This window comes from Alligator mississippiensis, chromosome 10 (genome assembly GCF_030867095.1).
Source record: "Alligator mississippiensis isolate rAllMis1 chromosome 10, rAllMis1, whole genome shotgun sequence".
Classification (NCBI taxonomy): Eukaryota; Metazoa; Chordata; order Crocodylia; family Alligatoridae; genus Alligator; species Alligator mississippiensis.
The window spans coordinates 18,447,297-18,473,873 of NC_081833.1; the positions used below are offsets into that span (position 1 = coordinate 18,447,297).

Here is a 26,577-nt window from a genome sequence, read left to right on the forward strand (position 1 = left end):
ATTGATTCTTCTCCCCGTCGCCGAGCACAATCCCAGACGTATCCTTTTCCCTGCCAGCAAGATTTGTGGACGGACGTGCTGGCCTGAGCCCTGCCAGCTGGAACAACTAACATAGTTGTTCAGACGACCGGACCGTTTTTGTCGCAACCGCAAGCGACGTAAGTAAAGTTTTACAACCATAAAGCTTTCTCGGCCTCTCTATTCACCAGCCCGCCCCAACGAATGAGCAGTTATTAAATCACCTCGAGGCGGCTTTGGCCAGTTGAGACACCTTGAACAGCTAGAAAACCACTGGTGCTTAGCAGGAGCAGAGTGTAAAACCTCAAACCATTCCAAGTAGTTAAAACATCGAGCTGGTCATGCTTTGGCATTCCAGAGGATCAGGCATCCTCACTCAAGTCCATTGGTTATAAAAGACGTGACTCTAGTAGTTACACAAGTAACTGAAGCTTTGCTATTAATGGTCACTCTTTCGCTTCTTTTGACTTGACTCACAGCTATTTGCCGGAAGCCTCTCCATAAATAAGAATATTTCGTTGGCTTCAAGTGCAGGTTCTGAGGGCCAGGTCCAAGGCTATAGCTGAGGGTCACATTGTGCAGGTTAGGAGTGAATATAATGGTGGTGTGAAGCTTACCTGTGCCCTCCCCCAATAATTGCTGTAGCAAGGAAAGTCTCAGGCAACTGGAAGGCAACAGAAAAAGATCAATCAGGCATAAAGGGGGGTCTAATCATACCCATTCCCTTTCCCTCCCCCTGTCATGCCTCTGGCATAGGCTAAAGGAGGGAGTGTAGGAGCTACTATTCTAGAATTATGTCACGGTAGGACACATAAACAGTTGTGTGACCATCTCACAGCTGGATACTGTTTTTAAAAAAATTTTTGTACCTACAGAATGATGTAAAGGAGTCACAATACAGCCTGAGTTCTGACCTTAATGATTAAAGTCCCAGCTGTACAATCTTCTCTCACCTTTGGGAGTACTTACTACCCTCGGCTTCAGCTGGCCTGCTCTCACAAGTAAGCAGGTCCTAGGTTAGTATGGGTTGCACAATTATAGACTAAATTACAAGGAGAAAACAAATAATTTTTTAGTTCACAATGACATGTTGGTGTACAAATGCCTTTTAAATTAGGTAGAGATCACTCCAGAAACATTATAGAACTTACAGCCAAGAATGAAACCAGTCCACCATCCCTGAAACAACGTTTAGATTGTTATGTCCCAACTATTTGTCTCTTTCCCCTCCCAAATCAATGAGCACCCTTCAAATGAAAACTATTCATCTCTTTCCCCTCCCTGGGCAGGGAAAACTTTTCCCTTTTTGGATTGGGCTGGACACATCCCTTGCTGAAATATTTAACCCAGTAGTTTTAGACCTTGTTCAATTACTGAAAAGAACATAATTCAAGCAAAATAAAACAAAGTTAAAATTTAACTTTCGTTCCATGGTGCCAGTTCCCATCGTCATACCAGCACACAAGGGTGAAGAAACACAGGAATCTTTGATAACAGAGATCTGTCAGGGACAAGACACAGCAGCCCCTTTAAACAGAGATGGCTGACTTCCTCTCCGACCTGGTGAGTACCCTGAGGTTCCTTACAGAACCTGGTATTTTTAATACTATCAGCACTTCAAAAATGACAAAAATCAATATTTCAGTATGCAGAATCTGCCTTCTACTCAATAAAAGTTAACGCTTACCAAAGCTTGACTTTGCAAGCCATTTTGAAATCTTGTAGCTGTTTCCATTTTACTGGATGTGAAATTTCCTCTCTCACTTTTTTTTTATGATATTTTAATCAAAAGTCTGAAATTCTTATCAAAATGTCTTCCTTTACTGAAAATATCATGGAGCTTCTTAGGTTCCTTTAAAATGAAGAAAACTGTAGAAAGTGCATGAAGTTGACAATGTGCCTGTAATAAATTTTCACTAAGACACCTTTAAAACTATTGTGTGTAATGCAGTACGACCTCCTTCAGTAACATTTTTTCTGTTCTGCAGTTAGGATGGCTGAAAAAGCAAAAATGTATGTTTTTAGTGATTTTTTTAAACAGGAAAAGAGAAAGAGCGCTAGTACAAGAAAAATCCCTAGAAGTTCCTTGATAGCTGAGAAGAGCTGGGAAACAAGGGTTTGGCAGAGACATTAAATGTTTGTTCCTTAGCTCCTGGCAGGAGAGGAAATGCCCACAAAACAGCTGAAAGTATAATCCAGTGACAGAATAATAATAATGCCTCAAGAAATATAGATGACAACCAGGATGATGAATGGAAAAGAAACAGTGAGCAAGTGCCCTCAATGAAATAGAAATGTGTCGCTAGAGGACAGCCTCAGAAACTGATAGGTCATTGGTTCAAGCTGACCTCAGAATTTTTTCCCAACAAAATATAGTCCCAGTGAAATGTATATTTTTCACTAAAAATGTGAGTTCCAATAAAAATCAGTTTTGTTTCATAAAAATATTAATTTAAATCAACTAAAATGTCATTTAATTTAAGTTTTCCAGGTTAAAAAAATGAAACAACATAAATAAATAAGAAAAGTTTCATTTTTAAATTTCAAAACATCATTTTAAAACAAAAACAAAAAATGTGTTCAGAATCAATTTGGAATCCCCAAGAGAAAAATCTTTCCTTTTTAGCAAACAAATTACTGAAGAAGATTTTTTTTCCCCAACTAGCTACATTCCAGAAATGACTGCTGAAGTTGGGGTGAGAATGAGAAAGTTGCCAGATAAACAGCTATAAAGTTATACAGGCAGTCCTCAAACTTATGACACAATTGGTTCCTGAAAACCATGTCTGAAGTCAAAACATTGTAAGTCTGAACCGATTTTCCCATAGGAAACAATGTTATAAATGGGGGGTTGGTTCCTGAACCAAGGCCCAATACCCTATTTTCACCAAAAATAACTCAGAATTTTGTACTCAATCAGTTATAGATGAGTAATATAGCTACATTAATGTATTTATCTTGTAAATAGCAATCATATTGATTTGGAAGCACTTCTTTGAGGAGACTTTGCTGGGCATTTTGAAGGGTTCTTGGTTGGACTTTCTGAAGGGTTTTTGGCTGGAGTCTTCTCAGGAGTCTTGGCTGCAGGGTTTTCTGGAGTCTTGTCTGCTTTCTTAAAGAAAGTGTCCAAGGAAGTTTGGACAGATGTTTTCCAGGGAGATGGGTGATACAGCAAACTTGTTCGCTGGTGCGGCGTTGCATCAGATCAAGTGCTGTAAAGTCGAAACTGACATCAGAAAGTTGAAACAGGGTGTCAATTTATAAACATTGTAAGTGCAAAATGTTGTAACTCGAAACATTGTAAGTCAAGGACTGCCTGTACCATCTGGTCTTGGCTGGGTGGCCTGCCTAGCAGTACCATCATCATAGATCACTGTACTTACAACCTTATTTTTTCTATCCCATAGAATGAAGCATTCTGATAAAGACAACTTACTCTGATCTAAGACAAAATTAGACATCAGTGATCTGACAGGAGTTCATTTTGTTGCCAGTGATTTTATGTCATATGTTTTCTACCTCTGTCCCATTTTGCTTCAAATGGGTCACTGCTCTCTGAGGTGTATTCTGCTTGAAAAGGGCATCCTGTACACTGCAAAGACCTATTATAGTAGTGTTAGGAGCTAATGCCAGAAGACACTAGCAAAAGATATCTCCAAAATTTAAAAAAATTCCAAGGGGCTGCCATCTACAAGGAGAGCAGGCTGATGCTCCCTTCAAGGGAACATCCCTTATTTTTGCTATTGTCAAAACCTTGGAGCTTTATTTTTGTCTTCTGGAACCACAGAGGTTAGGATCAACTGGATGGAGAAGCTGCCTACCATTTTTCAAGGTGGCATCAGAACATCTGAATCTCTGGACACTTCTTTATCCATTTGACCATTAAAGCATATACCATCTCATAGTCTCTTCTACCCAAAGTCTTCCCAGATATTTATATTCCCAGAAAGATTATAGTTCCTTTGTTTCAGAACAAGGAGACTCTGCAGGAGCTCTCCAGGGATAAGCTTGTCCTCATATAAGAAAAAAAATGACAGCTGTTGTCATTTGTCACAGTTCTGGATCGTGCGCATCTCCACCTCTCAGGGCATGTCTACACATCACCCTATGGCAACGTAACGGCATGCTTTGTCACTGTACAGAGTGCTACGGCAACGTAGAGATCGTGAGGGTCTACACGAGATTGCCTGCTATGTCACTGTAGTGGTGCATTCCCCACTTACAGTGCACTGCTCCGACGACATAGCAGGGAAATCGAAGTGTGCATCGCCTGTACAGCCCAGTACCCGCCTGTACTGCGCTGTGCTTTAGTACTTCCAAAAGAAAGTACTAAAGCATGGCACCATAGTAACATCGCCATACAGGGACATGTAGACATACCCTCTATGTATTAGTTCATGATATATTGACTTGAAGGCTACTACAGATTAAGTCTTCATATCCTCTTCACTAAATTAACTTTCAGATCCAGCATCAACCAGAAAAGAACCATAAGCAACGTGATAACAAATCACAAAGATCCTGAGAAGCTAAGATGCCTAAAGGTGGTAGAGTCTGAGAACTGTGTAGGTCTGAGCACAGAAACAGTAAAGCTAATTAACCAGAAATTATACCTGTCTGTGACGGTGCAGAAGTAATCAAAGCCTGGCAACAGAGCCTGCAAATGCCTTCCACACTGCTCCCTATTTTTCTGGTGCCAGTAGGACACATAGTAGCAAACGAAGTGTATGTCTGGAAAATGAAACACATGTTTACAAATGGCCTGGTGTTATCACAAACTTAAAGAGGACTTTTTTCTTCTGCGCAGGTTCAGTACCAGAAATTCTTTCAAATGATATTTGTGCTGGGAATTGGTGGGACCCTCCAAATTGGCTTTCAAGTTGCTATGATCACCTATACTTCCACGGTAAGCAGAGCTGCTAAAATTCCTGTGGTTAAGTGTGCATTGGGTCTACACATGGCTCAAAGATGCTACTGTAGGGGTGCATCTACACATGTGCCCAACGGCGCAGCTGTTACTGTTACTTGCTAAAGCAAGTACTAAATGACTGCATAGTAACCACTGTTACTCCGCAGTCTTGGTGGGGCATAGGTCATTTTCCAACCCTACTGTGCAGTAGCAACAACACAGTAGGCCTGTGAGAAGCGACTAGTATTCACTTCCAATTTGGATTCGGCCGATTTGGGGGACAGTGATTTTATTCGGTGATTCAAATCACTGTCCCGAATCAATTCGACTGAATCTGATTCTGGGATTTGGCTGCTGCTGAATCAGCCAAATCCCTGAATCACACAGGCCGCATCCCCCACCCGCTTTCCCAGCCCCGCCCACCCCAGGTCCTGGCTCTTTGGAAAAAAAAGCCTGCACATACTGGATGCTGCCAGGCCGGGGGGTGATTCCCCACTGCCCCAGGCTGCATGAGGGGCTCTGCCATAAGCCTCCTGGCCCCCTCCCACTGTCCCAGCCCCCCCTACCCCGCAACCCCATGGCTGCCCCACCTGCCCCAGCTCCCGGCCCTTTAAAACAAAAAACAAAAAAAGGCCTGACTCACCAGCTCCTGCCTGGCAGGGGGTGATCCCCACTGCCCCGCACTGCATGGGGGGTTCTGCACAAGCCCCCAAGAAGCTCTGAGGCCACTGCAGGAGTCCAGAGGTGGTTTGGGGTTTTTTTTCTTAAAGGGCCAGAGCTGGGGTGGGCAGGGCAGCCATGGGGGGGCTGGGACAGTGGGTGGGGGCCAGGGGGCTCATGGCAGAACCCCGCACGTGGCGTGGGGCTGTGGGGGGCAGTGAGGATCACCCCTCCACCCAGCAACACCTGGTGAATGCAGGTTTTTTTTAAAGGGCTGGGAGCTGGGGCAGGCGGGGCAGCCATGGGGGGGCTTGGGAAGTGGGCAGGGGGTTCAGGGGTACTCAGGGGGGATGGTGGAGCAGGCAGGGGATGGGGCCTGGCAGGGGTCCCCCCATGGACCCCTCCCCCCTCCTCCAGCCTCCCCTCCTCCACCCCCTACTTACCAGCTCAGATTCTGGGTCCAGCTCCCTGCTATGGTGAGCGGGGACTGCCCGAATCACTAAAGCTCTCCAAATCTTTTCCGAATCAATTTGGAGCGCTTCAAATTGATTCAGACCTTTTAATTGGTCTCCTGATTTGATTCAGATTTGGAAATTCAACCACTGAATCAGGTCAAATCTTCTCCAAATCAAATCAGCACCTGAAGCTTCGCACAGCCCTACTACACAGTAGCTTGTTGCTACTGCACAATAGCGTCAGCGTCATGGTTCATTTCTGCAAATACTACATCGCTGTAGTGATAAGCTACATCACCATAACTCATTGCTATGGTGACATAGAGTCTCATGTAGATGCGCACTAGGACAATGTTTCCATTGCAATCCGGGGAAGAACCAGACGAGGTGCAGTGGCACAATCATACCCCACTTAACGAACATGCTGCAGGAGCAGCAGCCAAGAACTTTAAGTCGCTGAAGAAAGAATTCCCCCTCCTTTCCCTTCCGGCTGAGTTGCACATCCTCTCCCATTTCCACCCCCCTTCTCACCACTGCCCCTAGCTTCTCCCCTGCTCCAGCTGGGCTGCTCAGTGAGAAAGGGAGACACCAGCAGCAGTGGCAGCAAGCAGGTTCCTTGTCTCTGCTGCTTGGTCCCCCCAGGTGTTCGCAATGAACCTGGAAGCAGGTGCAGTGGGAGGAAACCACCTGCCATTGCCCTGGCTCCTGTCCCAGCCAAGCCCAGCACCCCGTGTAGTCACTCCCCACAGTTCTGGTTGGGGTGGAGCAGAAGCAGATGAGACAGTAGGAATGGCAGGCAGATCTCCCTGATCTCTTCCTGCACCCAGAGGCATAAGTAGAAGGGGAAAGGGGAAGAGGAGGTGTCGTAAGCACAGAGAAGGGAGGAGGTACCAAGAGCAGGGTGGAGAGCAGAGATTCATATCACATCCTGATTAAACAAGTCCACATTTGCCACTTACACAGCTTGGTCTGCCCATCCTGGGCTGGGAGGCTGGGAGGTTGGGGTTTGGTCACCCCTGTAGCACCAGTCCACCAACCTTTTAAAAGGCTAGATTTGTTTATAATTGCAATTATCCTCAGCACATCCCATTTCTACTCAATCCTATGTTTGCCAAAGTATGGAGGATAATACAGTGGGGCAAGGGAGAGAAAGTTGTTTTATATTTCAGGCGGCTTCTCTTGGGAGACATGATGCAGGTGGCTAGTCAGTACAGTAAGGCTGTACATTTCCTTACTGCTTACTCCAGAAGCCATAAAGTTGATATGCAAAGGATTTTTCAAAAGCTGGGATTGTGCTTAACTTTACCTTTTTATGATGTATGAAGAAAATTTTTAGTTTTGGTATGGGAGAGGATTAACCTTCTGTTTGGTTTCTTTATACTGGAAATGTTAGAAATGTCAAGCTTGGTCTTCTCTAGTTTTGCTGACACCATGTGGGGCTTTGAGAAGATGGATACTATGAGCAGACACCGTGACTGGGTAGTAGTATGGAAGCTTTAACATATAATACTACATACAAATTTTGGCCTATTTTCTTTTTCTCAAATGCTCATCAGTCACTGGAGTTAAACAGTTGTTAATATAAATCAAGGAACCAGTTCATGCCTGCTTTGTTCCACAGTGCCTGGAGCCCATGCTAGAGGAGAAGACAAAGACAGAGTATATTTAAGGTGGCTTAGATGGGACACTCGTCATCTCTCCTCTGTCACAACTATTAATCCAGCCCCAGGCAGCATTATTTTTTCTGCATTGTCTCTTTGCCCTTTTGTCTCTGGGAGCTTCATCAGCTGTCCAAGGGGGAGAAGAGACAGGTACCTTAAATCAGGCTCCCTTCTGAGGCCCTTGACATACATTCATTTAATGCTGTGATGTGATCTGATCCTCAACCCCGACAATCACACCTCCCGCCATGCTACATATGCTAAGAGAAGACATATGTGAATTTTTCAGACAGATCTGAATTTTGCAATATAAAAAAACAAAACAATCCAAATGAACTAAAGCCGGGGCCCCACTCAACTTACCCCTGCTCCTGCCTCTGTGGCACTGTCCCTCACCATGGGGGCCTCAATCTAGCCCCTGCCCCTACTCTCCCCCATGGACTGACCTGCTGGGCTGGGGCACATGAGGGCACTCAGCCCTCCACCTCAGCCTTGGATCGACTCCAAGATCTACCGCAAGAGGCTCCGAGATCTACCAGTGGATCAAGATCCACTGGTTGGTGACCACTGAACTAAAAAAAGAAAAAAACCCTCCAATATATTATCTTTAAATCCAGCATCTTTCTCTGTAACCTCGGTGCTACTCAATGAATTTACCTCTAAATTACAAATTAAAATAAGTTTGGTGATATCTTTGAAAAAGCACCACATAATTTAGCACGCTCCTGAGGGACTGTTTAAGAAAGGTTCAGGACTGATCTGCACTGCTTTTATAAGAACTTGTGGCTGTAATACAATAGTGGTAGCTTTATATGTAATGAAAAACAATTACAGCTATTGATAACAATCCCTATTACTGTTAACGGAAATCTCCCTTTCTTTCCTAGCATGTTAAGAGTTTTATCAATGAAACTTGGCTGGAGCGATATGATTCTCCCATTCAGTCTGAGAACCTCTTGTTGCTGTGGTCATTCATTGTATCTATCTTTGGTATTGGGGGAATCTTGGGATCTATGAGCAGTGGATACCTGAGTGTAAAATATGGCAAGTATGTATCTGAAAAAATAATTTTCCAAACAAAAAGTTATAAAGTAATGAAATAGTGATTGAAGCCCTTGAGTGCAAGCCAGTCTTATGTATCCAAGTCCCATAATATTGAGTCCCATAAAAATAAGGACTAAAACATTGAACTTGACATGCCATTCTATAGGAAGCAGCTGATAGTGAGCACTACTGGAGTGAAGTGCTAATAAAGTGAACAACAGCATTCTGCCTCAGTTACATCCGTCATGGCTGAGCCCCTCAATCCTTATGAATTCTATTGCTACAGACTTGCTGCATCTACATGAGGCACTGACTGCACAGTCATTACTGCACAGTCATTTAGTATTTATATTAAAAAAGTACTAAATTACTGTGCAGTAACCTGTTACTGTGCAACAGCATCACCAAATGGCTTTTAGGTGCCACTGACTGCGCAGTAGCTCGTTATTACTGCGTAGTAGCATTGCGTCATGCTTCCTGATATGTGATGCTACTGTGCAGTAGTAATGAGCTACCGTGCAGTTAGCATCTCATGTACATGTGGCCACCAGGTGGGAACTCACAAAGGCACATGTTATTGAGCCCATGTTACCATCAGCAAGGATGGTAGGCAGTCTCCTAGCCAAAGACAAAATGGACTTTCTGAACATGCCTCTAAGAGCTCAGCATCATGGAGACGGGCTATATCATCGATTCTCAACCAGGGTGCCCTGAAGATAGGATCTCACAAAGAATCCATAGTGTTAAAAACATTCTAATCTGTTCATACAATTTTGTTCTACTCTGTTCCAGAAAGAAATGTCTAATGGGCAACAATTTGCTCATGTTAGTGTCTGCACTTTTCCTGGGCTTCAGCAGGATGGCCAGGTCCTTTGAGATGATTCTTATAGGACGCTTGCTATGTGGCATGAGTGCAGGTAAGACTTCTCACACAAGATAACAGGTATTTTCACTTCAATCCCAGAACTTTATGTCTCTTCAAATAAGATCTCCCTTTGCTAAGAAAGTAAAATGCTATAATCCATAATTTAATGTGCCTTTCATTCATAAGAAACGAAAGAGCACACGTCATCGATTCTGCTCATAATGAAATTCAAATTTGAAAAAAACAAATGACCTTTACAGTCAGGAAAATTCAGATCTGCTACAAACGTGTTTAATTCCTTGATGGGGAAGTAATAAATAGAAATAGTACACTATACTTAATATACATTGTTTACAATATGTAGTTTGAGCAGAATACTGTTCTGAAAAAGAAGACTGGAAAGCAAAACAGAAGCATAGTTAAAATCTAATGGTCTTACAATGCTCTCAAGAGCCAAGTCTTTTCAATACCACAGCCTTTTTATTTTGTCTCTGTAAATTCTTTAGGATACTTTATTTAGCCATCTTTAACTTATAAAACCCTTAGGATCGGAATGATGAGCCAGGGTAATTGGTCATGCTCATTTCTGGCAGAAGGCCCAGATCTCAGAATATCTCAGGCTAACGTCAGTATGTATGGGATTTATTACATGAGCTACAACAGGTAGCTCATGTCCCATTCAGTAAGAAGACCCCTTTCTAATTCTTTATACTGGAAAGGAATCTGCTTCTGAAAACAATACATTTTGTAATGTTCTTTTGTGAGACTGCACTGTGCTGAATGGCAAAATACTTTTCTTAAGTCTGCTTGCCCATACGCTGGGAGGCCTGTACCAGACAGCAAGGGCTCCTGCTGTTTTAAGGGAAAGGGGCAGCAGGGCAAGACCTGCTGTCAGATGCAGGCACTGGAGCAAGAGCTAGCTGTGGGAGAATAAGCACCCAGAAGGCAAAGTGCTGAGGCCAAGAGGGCTAAATCCCATGCAGTAGGGTGCTTCAACGCTCTTCGGTTAGAACTCCCAGAAGAGCCAGGAGCATATGGGGGCTGAGACTGAGGAGCTGAAGACTGAGCCAGTGGGCCAGGGTTGAATGTCTCAGCTAGAGTAATGGTTCTCAAACTTTTTTGTACCAAGACCCATTTGTAAACATTGATGGCCAGTCCTAACCCAGCGTCCCTCACTCCTGACCCACTGTTCTCCATGCGTAGGCCCACAGTGTTTGCGGCAGGGGGTGGGTGTGTAGGGCATGGGGAGCCCCAAGCAGCCCCTTACAGGCTAGAACTCTGCCAGGGAGAAGCCATGGTTTCCCACATTTTGTATCCTTTAAAGGAGAATCCATTTTTAAAGTCTGTTGATCCATTTTTAAAGTGTGTTCGTGACCCTTTCGTTTATTCTTGCAGCCCCCTTTTGGGTCACGACCCACGGGTTGCAAAATGATGAGGATAGAAAATGGGGTCAAATGGGAAATGGGGCCTTATAGACTGAAGCCTGAACAAGAGATTAAGGCTGAGAGGCTGAGTTCACTGGCTAGGCCAGGAGGCCCCAGGGAATTGTGACTGTGACATCTGTGAGGTATGGGGGAGGTTGGAGGCCATGATTAAGGCCTATAGGCTGTGCTATATGCCATTGAGGCATGCAACCCTCAGGGGCTAAGCTAGCCAAAGAAATAGGGGAAGAGAGGCAGGACTGGCTGAATGATCTGATTGGAATTGTGCTAGAGTCCCATGGCACCACATTCACTTTTCCCACCCAAGGGATTTACAAGCAACCTCCGACAACATTCAGATTCCATCAAGATGTCACAAGCAAGCAAAAGGAAGTAAACCCTAGGATAGGGATTTTCAACCTTTTTTGAGCAGTGTACCCCTCCTGGTGGGTACCTCCTTCTGGATGTGGAGTGGGTGGGGGGGGCGGGTTCCTCGGTGGCCAAACACAAAGTGGCACATCATGTACCCCCTGGGGCCTTCCCAAGTACCCCCGGTTGACAACCCCTGCCCTAGGGTCTGCAGGGTTAGTCAACTACAAAGGGTGCACTCAAGCCCTTTCTAGGCAGGACCCGTTTAGAAGGCCCTATGGTGATTTCCAATCCCTTCTCTTGGGGATAGGGGGAGCCCCATCTTCATGTACAAACCTAATTTCAGTTAATTTAATAGTTTCAGGCCTTCATCATTTTTTCCACCACATACAGAGAAGCTATTCAATACATGCAGCAGCTAAACTCTTGTAGAAACTAATTTTAATATGCAGTGTTAATTCCTATTATTATAACTATTTTGTTTCTTCTTTTCCATGATTCCATCCCAATTTAAGGTTTCGCTTTGCTTCTACATCCTCAGTATATTGGGGAAATTTCCCCCAAGAAGCTACGTGGATTTGGAAACTCTACTGCCGCTGTTTTTTGGGCTCTAGGAAAATCCATAGGGCAAGTTATGGGACAAAGGTAGAATATACTTATTTTCTTACTTGCCTTCATTTCCATATATTCTTTATAACCCCCTTCTTTTCCAATTTTTCACTTGGCTCTCCAAAGCCAACATCTGATGAACTTTCATTCTATAAGATGTATATTTTTTATGCTTCCTAGAGAGCTTTTAGGAAGTAAATCCTTGTGGCCTATGCTGATGGCCTTGGGTGGAATTCCAGCATTGGCCCAACTGGTCATTCTGCCATTCTTTCCTGAGTCCCCACCCTACTTCCTGATACATAAAGGAGATGAGGAAGGCTGCATGAAAGGTAATATAGATATTTTCCCCCTGGGTTTTATTTCTTTTGGTTTAGCTAACTCTAAAATTAATATTCCCCCAAGAGTTAAGTAGGAATGAAGTTCCCTGGTGCCCATTTCTCAACTGATTCTGTAACCACTGACCAGCTACAAATCTTGAGACTAGTCTAAGTTAGCAAAAGTAATTGCCTTCCTGGAAATTCTGTATTAGGCACACCTCTGAATTTCTACAGATACTAATTAATTTCACTGTTGTACAAAACCTTCTGAAAAATAATGTCTAAGTGAATCAATTCAATGGAGGAATCAAAGCATGCATGTAGTGCATGACTCACAAATCATTTACTCAAAACATTCCTTATGTCAATTAAACAAAGAGATGGACTAATATGATGACTTTTGCTCTCCTTATCTTGCACAGCCATGAAACAGCTTTGGGGTGAAGGGCATCATCAGGTTGAGATTGATGACATGCTGAAAGAGAAGAGTGCAATGAAAAATACAAAAGTCATGAGCATCTTGGAACTATTGAAAGAAGCTTCTTTTCGATGGCAGCTGTACACCTTAATTTCCCTTTCATTTACAATACAGCTTTCTGGCATTAATGCAGTTGCGTATCTTCCACCCTTCAAGTCTCAAAACAATCAATGGGCTACAAATTCAGAATTGTCTTCTTGGGCTCTCTTAACCTTTTTGTATTTGAGTCTGTTTCTTCCAGGGTTTGTATAACAGCCAGTTGTGTAACTGCTACAGGGCTGCAATGAACTTTTCTTTAGTTGAGCCGTGCCTATGTCATCAAAACTTGCAATAGGTTTTATATTAATGCTTCTTTTAGTTGCTGCCACTTTCATTTTGGCATTTGCCTGAATTCAACTTGAGGCCACTGCTTTGCCTCTATTGGCATGATTCTTCCAACCATTGAAACATTGTGGTGATAGCAGAGGCTACATCAGTAAAGCCGATATTACAGCCGAGTTTGACACTGCAGTCCAAATACTGATTTCAGTGTCTCTTGAATGATCTCAAATATATCATGAAAAGAAAGGGAGATAATTCCAAGCACTAGAGAATTCCACATAGGTTGTTGGAAAGAAAAAACATCTTCTACCATGATTTTTTTGGATCTGTGTCTACAGTGCCCGTATGCACAGCTGTTTATGAAAGCTAGTAGAGACTAGCAGAGCAATGAGTAGTTATGCTAATTTCCCCTACAAGTCAAGATGTGCTGTGACTTGCTAACCAATAAGGAAAGACAGGTAACTCAGTGACAAGCTAATATCTGCATAATCAAGGATGACAAGTAAGGCAGAAGGCAGAGTAGAGATGCACTTTACATACTAAACTAAATCAGAGTGCATAAGCTTTCATGAGCTTGAGCTCACTTCAACAGAAGGAAAAAACCCCACAAACTTCATCAAGTGGAGAGAGATGATGTGGCCAAGTGGCCAGCAGCCTGGCCTGGGGACTCAGGAGATCTGAATTCTGTTCTTAGTTCTGGGACGGGTCTACTAGGTCACCCTCCACAAGTCTTTGTGACTCAGTATCCTGACCTATGAAATGGTGGCGAGGATAATACTATTGACCTACTGATGAAAAGCACAGCCAGAGAGCTAGATATATAATTAATGTAATATTATTACATAATAGGTTTAAAAAGTGAATCCTAATCTACTTAGAGTTGAAAACACTGCACTGCTGCTCCATTCATATTATAATATACAACAAATTCACATGCCCCTCAGTACTGGCAACAGAGGAAAGCTGATATAAACCAAACCATTCTCTTTTGGAAAGACTGAGGGAGAGCAGCCCGGCTCAGTTTTGCAGCTTTTCAGGGGAAAAAACCCAGAAAAACCATATTCTATTCCTGCAGAAAAGGCTGAATTTTTAAGCCATAAGGTTGTAAGCATCTTTAAAAAAACACTTAATGATAAAGGTCTATGATGAACTAATGGCAGACAAGGTTCTTTGGATAAATCTGGTATCTTTTATTAGACCAACTCAAATAGGTGGGAAAATTCTTCTTAGCAAGCTTTCAGACACAAATACCTTTTGTCAGATATGATGAACTAATGACACTTCAACAAATGAAAATGTTATTAATTTTAGCTAAATTACTGTTAAGAACATTTTACAAGGTTTTATCTGCCAATAATATAAAACCTCACAAATACTACAAAAGTGATGAACAACTGTACCTTACTATAAAGCTAAATAGCAGGCAGACTAATCAAAATAGTCATTGTTGAACAGCTGCTACTTGTCTCTTCTGTCTGCCCAGTTACTCAGGATCAGGATCATATAGATATGTGTACATTTATGCTGTTTTTTTCTAGATCTACTTCTATGCACTTGATGTGCTCCACACAGCAGGGTTTGATGAAGGCACTATCTCCTACATGTCACTGGGAATTGGTTTCTGTGAACTTATCTCTGCTATATTCTGTGTAAGTATTAGCACATTGAGAACTGGTTAAATTTGCTCCATTTGCAGTGATGTTAATATTATTTCTGTCCTTCAGACCATCATCATTGAGCGGTGTGGCAGAAAGGTACTGCTTTGGTGTGGCTACTGGATCATGGCTTTCTTAGCGGCAGTCCTCACGGTGACACTCTCACTGCAGGTAAAGAAACTCTGGTGCGCCAGCTGGAGGAGCTCCAGGCCACAGTCCAGAGACTGCATGCCATCAGGGACTGCGAGCAGGAGATAGACTCCTACTGCCAGGCCCTTCTCCCCCGGGAGGCAGAGGGTAGATCACAGTCTCCCTCCAGGCCAGAGGAGGACTCTGGGACCTCCTGCTGTGTCCAGCCAGGGGCATGGACCAAGGGGGTCAAGGGCCCTAAGGCCCGCCACACCAAGGCCCCTCCCCCACCAGAACTGAGCAACAGGGACGCACCTCTTGCTGCCCCAGCAGAGCCTGCTGAGTTGCCGGCCCCCACAGGCAACATGGGCCCAACTGCAGCTCCCGCCCCTGCTCTCCCCAAGACAAAACGTAAGGTGTTTGTTGTGGGAGACTCCCTCCTGAGGGAGACTGAGGGGCCAATCTGCCACCCCGACCCCTTAGCCTGGCAAGTCTGCTGCTTCCCAGGGGCCCGCATCCGGGACATTGCGGAGAGGATCCCCAAGCTCCTCAAACCCACAGACCGCTATCCCATGCTCCTTATTCATGTGGGCACCAATGACACTGCTCGGAGCACTCCCAGCCAGGTCATGAGGCGCTACAGGGATTTGGGAGCGGGGCTAAAGGGTCTGGGGGCACAGATGGTGTTCTCATCGATCCTCCCAGTCTCAGGCTATGGGCTGAGAAGGGACAGGAGGATCTATGTGGTCAACCAAAGACTGCAGAGCTGGTATCGTCAGGAAGGCTTTGGCTTTCTCGCCAAAGAGTGGGCTGTGGTCATGAGAGGCAGCAAGCTGCTGGGAAGAGATGGTCTCCACCTCTCTCCCCTAGGGAGGAGGCTCTTCTCAGCCAGACTGGCTGACCTGCTCCACCGGGCTTTAAACTAAGCCCACTGGGGGACGGGGGGACTACCGCCACTGCTGGCCTGCTGAACAATCCTTGCAAAGCCAGCGGACCACGGCACTCAAGGGAGCCCACCCCAGCCCCAGCCCTGGTAAAATCTGTGGGCAAGGAAGGAGCCCCCCAGGGGGCACTTGCCTGCCTGTACACAAATGCCAGGAGCTTGGGGAATAAGCAGGAGGAGCTCATCCTCCTGCTCAGTGCAAACAATTACGATGTCATAGGGATCACGGAGACCTGGTGGGACTCCACCCATGACTGGACCACGGGGATAGATGGCTATACCCTGTACAGGAGGGATCGTGTAGAGAAAAGGGGCGGGGGTGTAGCTCTCTATGTTAAGGAAAGCTACGCGTCCCTGCAAGCCGATATTGGCAACCAGGGTGGACGGCTGGAGACCCTCTGGGTTAAAATCCGTGGGGAACACGGCACAGGGGACACAATGGTGGGAGTCTATTACAGACCTCCCACCCAAAGTCCTGAGCTAGACCAGGAGTTTGCCCAGGAACTGGCTGAGACAGCTTGCTCCAGGACCATGGTTGTCATGGGTGACTTCAATTACCCAGACATCTCGTGGGAGGATCGCTCAGCAAAATCTGAGCAGTTGCAGAGCTTCCTCTCGTGCGTGGATGACCTCTACCTGAATCAAGAAGTCTGTGGGCCAACGAGAGGCAAAGCGCTGCTCGACCTGGTACTTTCTACTGGGGATGACCTAGTCGGCGACCTAGAGAACGATGGGAAGCTGGGTGACAGCGACCACGAGCTGATCACCTTCACCATCCGCCGAAAAGCTGGCAAGTCAGTCAGCAACATGGAAGTCCTTGACTTCAGGAAAGCCGACTTTGACAAGCTCAGGAGGCTTGTCAGTGAGGCCTTAAGGGACTGTGACCACAGGGAGAGGGGAGTTCAAGAAGAGTGGTTGCTCCTCAAGGGAGCGATCCTCAATGCACAAACTAAGTCTTTTCCATCTCGGAGGAAAGGCAGCAAGAGGGCACAGCAGCCCCCCTGGCTCTCCAGGGACCTAGCAGACCTCCTGAGGCTAAAAAGAAAGGCCTACAAAGGATGGAGGATGGGAGTCACCTCCAAGGAGGATTATTCTGCACTGGTCCGGTCCTGTAGGGAGCTGACCAGGAAAGCCAAGGCTGCAACTGAACTCCAGCTAACTTTGAGCATCAAGGACAATAAAAAGTCCTTTTTCAGATATGTGGAGAGCCGGAGGAAAAGCAGGGGCAACGTTGGACCCTTGCTGAACCAGATGGGGCAACTGACAACTGACGCCCAGGAAAAAGCCAACCTATTAAATAGGTACTTTGCGTCGGTCTTGCATCAGCCCCATGGGATGCCCATGCGCGCTACAGGGCCAGGAAGTCCGGGTGAGGGTGATCCCCTGCCCTCCATTAATGCTGACTTTGTGAAGGAACATCTTGAGAAGCTGGATACCTTCAAGTCAGCCGGCCCTGACAATCTTCACCCCAGGGTACTCAAGGAGCTGGCGAGCATCATAGCCCAGCCTCTAGCGCGGATCTTTGAAAACTCTTGGCGCTCTGGTGTAGTGCCCGAAGACTGGAAGAAGGCCAATGTGGTGCCTATCTTCAAGAAAGGGAGGAAAGTGGATCCGGCTAACTATAGGCCCATCAGCCTGACTTCTATCCCGGGGAAGATCTTAGAAAAGTTTATTAAGGAGGCCATCCTTAATGGACTAGCCGACGCCAACATCTTAAGGGATAGCCAGCATGGGTTTGTTGCGGGTAGGTCTTGCTTGACCAATCTCATTTCCTTCTACGACCAGGTGACCTATCACCTGGACAAGGGAGATGAGATTGATGTCATATATCTTGACTTCAAAAAAGCCTTCGATCTGGTGTCCCACGATCGTCTCTTGGAGAAACTGGCCAATTGTCGCCTTGGGTCCTCCACGATCCACTGGCTGGAAAATTGACTCCGGGGTCGGACCCAGAGGGTAGTAATTGATGGAAGTCACTCATCGTGGTGTCCTGTGACCAGTGGGGTCCCCCAGGGCTCTGTCCTTGGACCCATACTGTCCAACATCTTCATTAATGATGTGGACACGGGAGTCAGAAGCAGACTGGCCAAGTTCGCAGATGACACCAAACTTTGGGGCAAAGCATCCACACCAGAAGACAGACGGATAATCCAGGCTGACCTGGACAGGCTCAGCAAGTGGGCGGACGAGAATCTGATGGTGTTCAACGCTGATAAATGCAAGGTTCTCCACCTTGGGAAAAAAACCCTGCAGCATCCTTATAGGCTCGGCAGTGCTATGTTGGCTAGCACTATGGAAGAAAGAGACTTGGGGGTCATCATTGACCACAAGATGAACATGAGCCTGCAGTGCGATGCTGCGGCTAGTAAAGCGACCAAAACGCTGGCTTGCATCCATAGATGCTTCTCAAGCAAATCCCAGGACATCATTCTCCCCCTGTACTCGGCCTTAGTGAGGCCGCAGCTGGAGTACTGCATCCAGTTTTGGGCTCCACAATTAAAAAAGGATGTGGAGAAGCTTGAGAGAGTCCAGAGAAGAGCCACGTGCATGATCAGAGGTCAGGGAAGCAGACCCTATGATGAGAGGCTGAGAGCCCTGGGGCTCTTTAGCCTGGAAAAGCGCAGGCTCAGGGGTGATCTGATGGCCACCTACAAGTTTATCAGGGGTGACCACCAGTATCTGGGGGAACGTTTGTTCACCAGAGCACCCCAAGGGATGACGAGGTTGAATGGTCACAAACTACTACAAGATCGTTTCAGGCTGGACATAAGGAAGAATTTCTTTACTGTCCGAGCCCCCAAGGTCTGGAACAACCTGCCACCGGAGGTTGTTCAAGCGCCTTCATTGAACACCTTCAAGATGAAACTGGATGCTTATCTCGCTGGGATCCTATGACCCCAGCTGACTTCCTGCCCTTTGGGCAGAGGGCTGGACTCGATGATCTTCCGAGGTCCCTTCCAGCCCTAATGTCTATGAAATCTATGAAACTCTTTTCAGTGGTGCTTCCTTTTTTAGAATCCATCCCACTTTTAAGCTCTCCTCAAAGGCAGGATGACCTATAGAAAAAGGCCAGCTGGATTTAGAATCCCCAAAAGTGGTGTAAAAAGGGGTTGCCAGTCTTTCCCCTGCCCAGCTCCCCAGAGCTCAAGACCCTTACCCCTTCAGGCAAGGCCTGAGATGGTTCCCATTCTACATGAGTTATTCTAGATGCCATCCAACAAAAACAGGCAAGAAGAAAATTGGCATACCTCATATTTCTAAAAGTTAAGGGGAGGCCAAAGTAAAAGGAAAATGCCTTCTCAGACCATTTCCAACCTAAAGCTTCTGAAGTCTGCAATTGCTCTATGCTATCAAACCTCTTTCTCCTGTCCTGCACTTATCTAATGAACACTTTCCCATGCCTCCCACAATCACAAAATCCTACATTTACCAGTCAAGTGCATTGTACTTTACTTGAGAGGTCTTCCGCAGAAAATAGGAAGTGCCTCTACATCCTAAAACTTGTTTTCTCCCTTAGGATTGGTTCTTCTGGGTGCCGTATTGCAGCCTCGGTTTGATTATCATATATGTGAGTTGCTTCGCAATTGGGCCAGGTAAATAATTCCTTTATACAAGAGAAAAAAACCATACTACCTAACTATATCAACATGGCTGGGAGGTGGGGAGAATAGACATCTTATACCATGGGTTGGCAACCTCCAGCCCAAGGGCTGGATTCAGCCCACAGGCCCATTTGATCCAGCCTGCAGACATATAACTCTGGTGGCATTCAGTGGCAGGGGAGCTTTGGCAGCAATCACTTTCCCCTGCTGCTGTAGAGAAAAAGCAATGGCAGTGGACACTTTTCTCCTCCTGCTGCTGATAAAAGTGGCAGCAGTGCCTACCCACTGTCCATTGCTCTGGGACCCTGTCGAATGCAGTGCCTGTTCCCACGCACATCCACTGCATGCCGAATCCAGTGCATGTCCCAGGGTGGGCACCATGTGTGGCATGTGCACCAGAAACAGCTGGTCTGGGACTGCACTGCACATGGCACCTACTCCAAGACTATGCTGTATGCAGCACCTGCCCTGAATGCTCCAGGACATGTGCTGGAGCAGGCACCATGTAGATGAATACAGGATGGGGGCACAATTCCAGAGCAGCCAGAGTGGGTGCAGTGTATGAGGCCATCCAGTGCATCCCACCTTCTGCATATGGGTCCACTTGAGACCCACAGGCAGCACCAGAGGCCAGATGGTAGGGCTTTGCAGGCCAGATCCAGCCTGCGGCCCCTATCTTTGACACAGTTCTGGCACACTTAATGCACTGTTTGAAGCAAGTATTGGCCTTGCACACTGCATAATATTAGTCACAGTCAAACTCATTTCACCTAAATTGGAACTCACTTGAAAAATCTTGAATTCAATAAACTGACGCACACTTAGAATGTTACTGGGCTTAAATGAGACCAAAAAGAGGCCAGAAGGAAGGGGGAAAATATGGCAGCAGCGGCTTCTTTGCATTCAGGGCACGCAGGATCGGGGCAGAAGCAGGTCCCCACACAAACTGATTTGCTCCGAGCCCTGCACCCTCCTCAGGTCAGCTCTGGCAGCAGCCCAATTGGTGCTGCCAGAGCGGACCCGAGGAGGGTGTGGGGCCCAGGGTAAATCAGTTTGGCGGCAGCTTCTTCGCATCCAGGGAACACGGAATCAGGCCAGGGGCAGGTCCCCGCATGAACTGGTATACCCCGAGCCCCGCACCCTCCTCAGGTCGGCTTTGGCAGCAGCCCAATTGGTGCTGCCAGAGCAGACCCGAGGAAGGTGTGGGTCCCAGGGCAAATCAGTTTGTGCAGGGACCTGCCCCGGCTCCGATTCCATGAGCCCTGGATGTAAAGAAACTGCCGCCATCAGTGGCGGTGCCATGTGGGGGTAGCAAATGGCCAGATGTGAAGCCAGTGGCAGTGGCTGTGGTGCAAAGTCCCCATGGCCACTCCAGCTGGTTCCACAGGGCCCCCCAAAGTATGGGGCCTGGGGCAATCACCCCGATTCGCACCCCTCCTGGGATGGTCCTGGCTGCCACTGGCCCCAGGCAGCAGAACCAGTCTCTTGTCATCCAGCAGACAGATAGGGGGCCCACCGGGACGCCTGGGAGGGCTGCAGGAGCTGTGCTGGAGTCCTCCTGGGGGTGCAGGCCCCCAATCTGCCTACCGAATGACAGGAGGCAGCCAGGTGCTGCCACCTGGGACCAGCGACAGCACTGATTTTTCTGTTACTGGGTACGAGCCACACCTAGCGCCGGTCTGTCATCTGGCAGGCAGATCAGGGGCCCACAGCCCCAGGAGGACACTGGCACAGCCCCCACAGCCCTCCCAGGGGTGCAGGCGAGATTGCAATCTGCCTGCCAGATGAGAGGAGGTGAGTGCTGCCATCTGGGACCGGTGCTGAAGCCAGGAAGTCAAAATATTTTGAGTTCTCTTGTTTCATTTTGAAGCTGTTTTGAAGGCTTTGTTTCATTTTGATTTCGCTCTTTTGAGCTCAAAAAGCATCAAAACAGCTTTGAAACAAAATGCTGGGCAAAATTTCACATAACCCTACTAAAAACATAGTATGAAACATTACTGAAACCTAAATTCTATAGAACTTACCTATCTCTAGTATAGGTGTAGCCTAATAGTGCTATATACACTACATTGGGTTATTAAAAATGCAGGCTTCTGTACTTGCAACAACAAAAGACCAAGGGACTTTCAATCAGAATCTCTTATGCCAGGACCTCAGAGTCCCCAAAGCAATTGCTAATTAGTATTTGCATTTTTCTAGTGAGTTAATTAAAGAATGATTAAAAATGTCAAGTTCTGCCATATGGTAGCATGAGATACACCACAGACATTTCCTCTTCCAGATGTGGAGAAATGCCATACTCTCTCAAATACCAATGTGTCCTATCTGTGCATATTTGCTAGTTCTCTTAGGACAACATTCACTGAAAACCAAGGCAGGGAGATTTAAACCCTTAATTCAGTAATGTATTAAGGATTACCTAACTTCCAAGTACAGTATGTCCTATGACCTAGATGAGATTACAACAGTGCTTGCTACACTGGTGCCTCAGTGACTGGCCCACAGGCATACAACAATTCAGCAGAGAAGAAATTAGAGCTCAAACGTCCTAGCTTTCCACTCCATACACAGCCTACAACTTATCCAAACTTTTACCTTGGCCTTGAAATTAATGATGCTGTTGTTCTCTACTTTCACCAACACAATTTGTTGGGGATTTTGTCACAGGGTGGTAGAGAGGAGAGAGAGGGGAAAGAGAAGGGAACCAAAATAACTAAAATCAACACAGCATGTAGTGCTTATTTATGTCTCGTCTTCCTTTCAGCTGGTGCTACAGCATCCATTAGGGTTGAAATCTTTGACCAGTCATCCAGACCACCTGCCTTTGTAATTGGTGGGTCTCTCAACTGGACAGGACTCTTTGTGATTGGCATGATTTTCCCATTTATTGTGGTAAGTGACACAAACTGGAACATTTCCCAACTGCTCCCAATTCCAAACAATATTGGACCCTGTCAAGGAAGTGGGAAAAGGGACAAAGAAAAAGCAATAGACTACAATATCTTGTCAACCCGAAACTTTTTGGCACACACACTATGGAGGGCACTTATATTAAAGGTGGTGTATTTGATCTGGAGATTTAATTTGAAACCAGCTCAAAGAGCATATGCCAAAGATCAAAACATAAATGCTTTATCTTTAAATTATTGAGTCCAAAGATCCAAAAATGACACTGCAGATGTTGAAAAGTCAGAGAATATAGTCATCTTTCTTTCTTTTTTTCTTTGTTCCAGGAGAACCTTGGCCCATTCTGTTTCCTTATCTTTATGGGAGCTCTTTTCATCTCAGGGATTTATATCTACTTGTTCCTTCCAGAAACAAAGGGAAAATCTGCAATGGAAATCAGAGAAGAATTCAACAAGTTAAATTTTAGGAAGAAGTGTCCCCCAGACATTGAAAAGAACTTCACTGAGGATTATACCTTCTGTACCAAGCTCTGATTTACCATCAGGGAAGACAGCATCTCTTAAAAAGCAAGGGAAAAGAAATATTTCTCACTTTCAGACTGGCAAGTAAACCAAAATGGACTTTTGATTTTAATCTGTCATTTACTATTCCCATTTTGCCTAAGCATCGCATGTTTTCAGACATGGTGTTCTCTGGACGACACAAAAGCAAGATGATGTCTGTGAGTAATGGATACAGAATTCAAGATTGCTATGGCAGAGCATGCTGGTTTCACTCAATGAAATGTGTATCTTCTTTCATAATTTCTGTCAATGAAGCAAAATTTCAAATTTTGCTTAAGTTTTTTAACACTTCTCTGATGAATCATAGAGAAGAGAAGGCATGCAGACTCACTTCTCCTAAAGGAATTTCAACTTATATTTCACAACAAAGAACCTGGACTATTTAAGTTATTGATTTGCTGCCCAAAGCTGGTTAAGTTCAGTCTGTGATGGACCCAGGAAAAGTTAAATGGTATATGAAATAAAATCCAATGTTGCTTTAGACTCTACAACACAGAACTGGAGAATTTTAGGTCTACATTATTCAGTTCTTACGTGAACTGCTTTCAGACCTGTGCAAGATTTTTTTTTTTGTTTGAAAATCCAGTAGCATTGGTAGTCTGAGTTCCTCTATGCTTCCTGTTTGTTCTGTTTCTAGATGATGCTTGGTCTGTCTGCATCCTCCTCCTTGTCCTGGGTCTCACTAATCTGACTGCTGCCTTCATATTACATGTACCATTTGCTAGGTAACAACACACTTCTAAAACTAAACTAGCTTTTTATTAAGATAACTATTTTAGCGATGCTGAAACTACAAGTCTCATTCTTTCCACATGTGCACAGACTGGCTCCTTGGTGCCTCCTCAAAACTTTTCCTTCCTATAATGTGGTACTTGTGAAGCATAGGTTTTGAAGGGACAAATACCACATTGTAGGAAGGAAGAGTTTTGAGGAGGCACCAAGGAGCCAGTCTGTGGGCAGCAGTCAGCTTAGTGAAATTTGGCAGAGGGTCACTGTAGAACGCATGAGGAAATGGGTTCACCCTGCTTGCCAACTCTTTCCAGGTCCCACCTCACCTCCTGGCTCTTGCCTACCACGACTTTGATGTTTTTTGTTTGTTGTTGAGAGAAGGGTCCCTGGGGCTGGGAGTAGCCCCACAGGTGCCTTATCTGTCTGGCTAGGCCAGCACCATCTGGGGCCTCTGCTCTCCCTTGGCACTTCCCCTTTATGAGAGTGCTCCCATAGATGTCTACGGGCTCAGCCAGGCTTCACCCATCACAGCCTTGCCCCTTTTTCTCCGGCTGCCTCCTCCACCTTGCTCCACTGATTAGTGCCTGAGATCCCCGGTATCAGCCCTGCCTTAATGGCAGGCCCTCGTGTGGGTCCAACCTTACTACACTAGTCTCTGCCCCTCTGGCTTGGGGCTAACTTCTGGCACCTATAGCAGAGGAACGCACCCAGGCAGTCCTGCTCCTGGCCTCCTCTTCCCCTGTAGCCACAATCCGGTCCTCCACTCTCAAGTTAAAAAAAATGGAATATAAAATACAAGCCAGCTGCTTCATAAAACAAATAGCCTCCCTCCCTCAGGTTCAGTGTTGCCCACAGGCTCTACTTCCACTGGAGCTATCTTACCTCCAGCTCCCCCAGATTAGTTTAGATGCCTGCCTGTTCATCTCCAGCAGCCCCGCTCTCCTAGAAGCTTCTTTTCCTCCTGTAGGGACTGCTGCCCTAGCATGCTCAGAGACTGGGCTTGTATCTCCCAGCTCAGCCTCTTTCCAGTTAGGTGACTCAGTAGTGGCCTTAGGGGAGGGCAAACCAGGTGACTGCCTGGGGCCCCATACTTTAGGGGGCCTAAATTTTGGGGGGTGAAGTTTTTGCAAGGAAGTTCCTCCTCAAAATTAAGCCTCTAAGAGGTCCCAAATGACCCTCTTACTCAGGGCCCTAACAACCCTAAGGCTCCGCTCCCTACCCCCAGGAACCAGGTGCAGCTAATTGCTTCATTAGCCCCTGGCCTTAATCCCTGGCTCAGTCCACCTGGGCTTGTACTCCTTACTGCCCTTCCTGGCCCTGGTTTCCTACCCTTTCAGGTCTTCCTAATAACAGGAAAAGGGGTTCCCTGTTACAGTCATCTGAATCTCAATTTTCTATCCATAGTGTGTAAATAATTATCTACAAAATAATTAAAAAGGTATTAGCTATATTTAAGCGTGTCAAAGGTGAAAAATCTCACTGAAAAAAAGGCTGGTTAGAATTTTTTGAAGAGGACTACATCAAAAACAGCAGAAGTTTAAAAAAATGAAGCATAACATGGACAATATCTTTAGGAAACAATATGTTTGTGCTTTGGTGGTCTGAGAAAAATTATTTCTCATTTACCAGAATTATGTGCATTTGAAAATTATGCACTATGAAATAGACATTTTTAAATTTACACTTGGTTGTAATTCTAGAAAGACAGTATTCATGAATGCACAGCTTGGGGAGAATGCACATAACTCTGAAAAAAAACACACCCAAAAAACCAAAAACCACATTTCTTAACCCACATAACCACTTCTGCTACTAGTATACTTCCCCAAGATTATTATTTTTTCTTTGTGGTAGCACTCACACAGCACCAGGGTAGTTTAGGATGAATGAAGAGCTGTAGTTAGTATTTTAACTGATTATGGCTCAAAGAACTGTAAGTAACTAAATTACTCTGATCTGAAGCTGCCAAGAAGCTCCACAAAACTAGTGCTTTGCTCATGAACAGTTTGAGCTTTCATTCTCTTGGAATTTCCTTTGTTAATAGCAAGCAAAGGATGCTTGCACCTTTTCCCTTTGGGTTGGTGAAGGAAAACATTTCAGCCTTTCTCCTCCATTTTTACTGTCTATTTTGTGTGTGTGTGAGTGGAAAATAATTCTTTGCATATTGTAAAGGAGTCACAGAAAAAAAGAAAAGGTGGTAGGACAGAGCCAGCCAAGCTCTGGGAGAAACATCAAAAGGTAACATTAGAGACCAGGAAATGAGAAAGGTCTCCAGTTCTGAAATAGAGTGATACTCCTAGGCCAGAAGTGTGTTTAAAGCAATGTTGAACTATTTTCCCAAAGGGACATATGGTTCCAAACCTGGTCCGCTACAATACAGATCATTACTGTGGCTTTTATCAGGGTAAACAGAAGCTGCACTCCTGGGAGAGCACCAAGGGAGGCCAAGACCGCTGACTTAGAAAGATGGAAACTTTTAATGAGACTGATGGGTTCTGAGAATGTGGCAAGAAGAATATTTATTGGATATGTTTTTGGATGGCTAATGAAGGTTTGGGGCAAGTCAATGTTTAGAAGAGCTTTGTAGAAATAAGAGAAGCTTCATGAGGAAGTCATAGAGCACAAGAAGGTATCATAAATACATCAAGTTTATCACAATAAAGTAATGCTCAGCTTCCCAAATGAGCATTTCTGTGTCTCTTTGTTTACCCCAATCTTTTCTTTCATGGAGACTACAACACTAACTGCAGCTCCTAGGTGTGTTATAGGGCTGTGCAAAATTTCATCACCAGTTTTGTTTCGATGCTGTTTCGACTCACTTTGAGGTCAAAACAGCAAAATCAAAATGAAATAGATATCACTGAAACAGCCTCAAAACAAAATGAGGCGAGTCAAAACGTTTCGCCATTTCAACACTGTTTC

General features: G+C 45.4%; 1 protein-coding gene and 1 long non-coding RNA gene across 3 annotated transcripts in view; one reads left to right on the forward strand and one right to left on the reverse strand.

The window, feature by feature from the left end:
• On the forward strand, positions 1-26,337 carry LOC106737489 (solute carrier family 2, facilitated glucose transporter member 11). Of its 2 annotated transcripts, XM_019493655.2 has the most exons (14): positions 1-158; positions 894-1,034; positions 1,459-1,581; positions 4,826-4,924; positions 8,591-8,751; positions 9,540-9,664; positions 11,918-12,047; positions 12,192-12,340; positions 12,751-12,938; positions 14,666-14,776; positions 14,852-14,953; positions 19,372-19,447; positions 22,221-22,348; positions 22,772-26,337. In XM_019493655.2, the coding sequence occupies exons 3-14, from the start codon at positions 1,558-1,560 to the stop codon at positions 22,820-22,822; spliced, it is 1,344 nt and encodes a 447-aa protein (XP_019349200.1). In that variant the 5' UTR covers positions 1-158; positions 894-1,034; positions 1,459-1,557; the 3' UTR covers positions 22,823-26,337. The 2 variants fall into 2 exon arrangements, with proteins under 2 accessions (XP_019349200.1, XP_014449177.1); XM_014593691.3 differs by lacking the exon at positions 1-158 and having other exon boundaries at positions 918-1,034; positions 22,690-26,337.
• Positions 22,690-26,577, reverse strand: part of LOC132243544 (uncharacterized) — a 14,446-nt gene continuing 10,558 nt past the window's right edge. The window contains exon 2 of the long non-coding RNA XR_009455152.1: positions 22,690-22,786. This is a non-coding gene — a long non-coding RNA (uncharacterized LOC132243544). The remainder of the gene's footprint in view (positions 22,787-26,577) is intronic.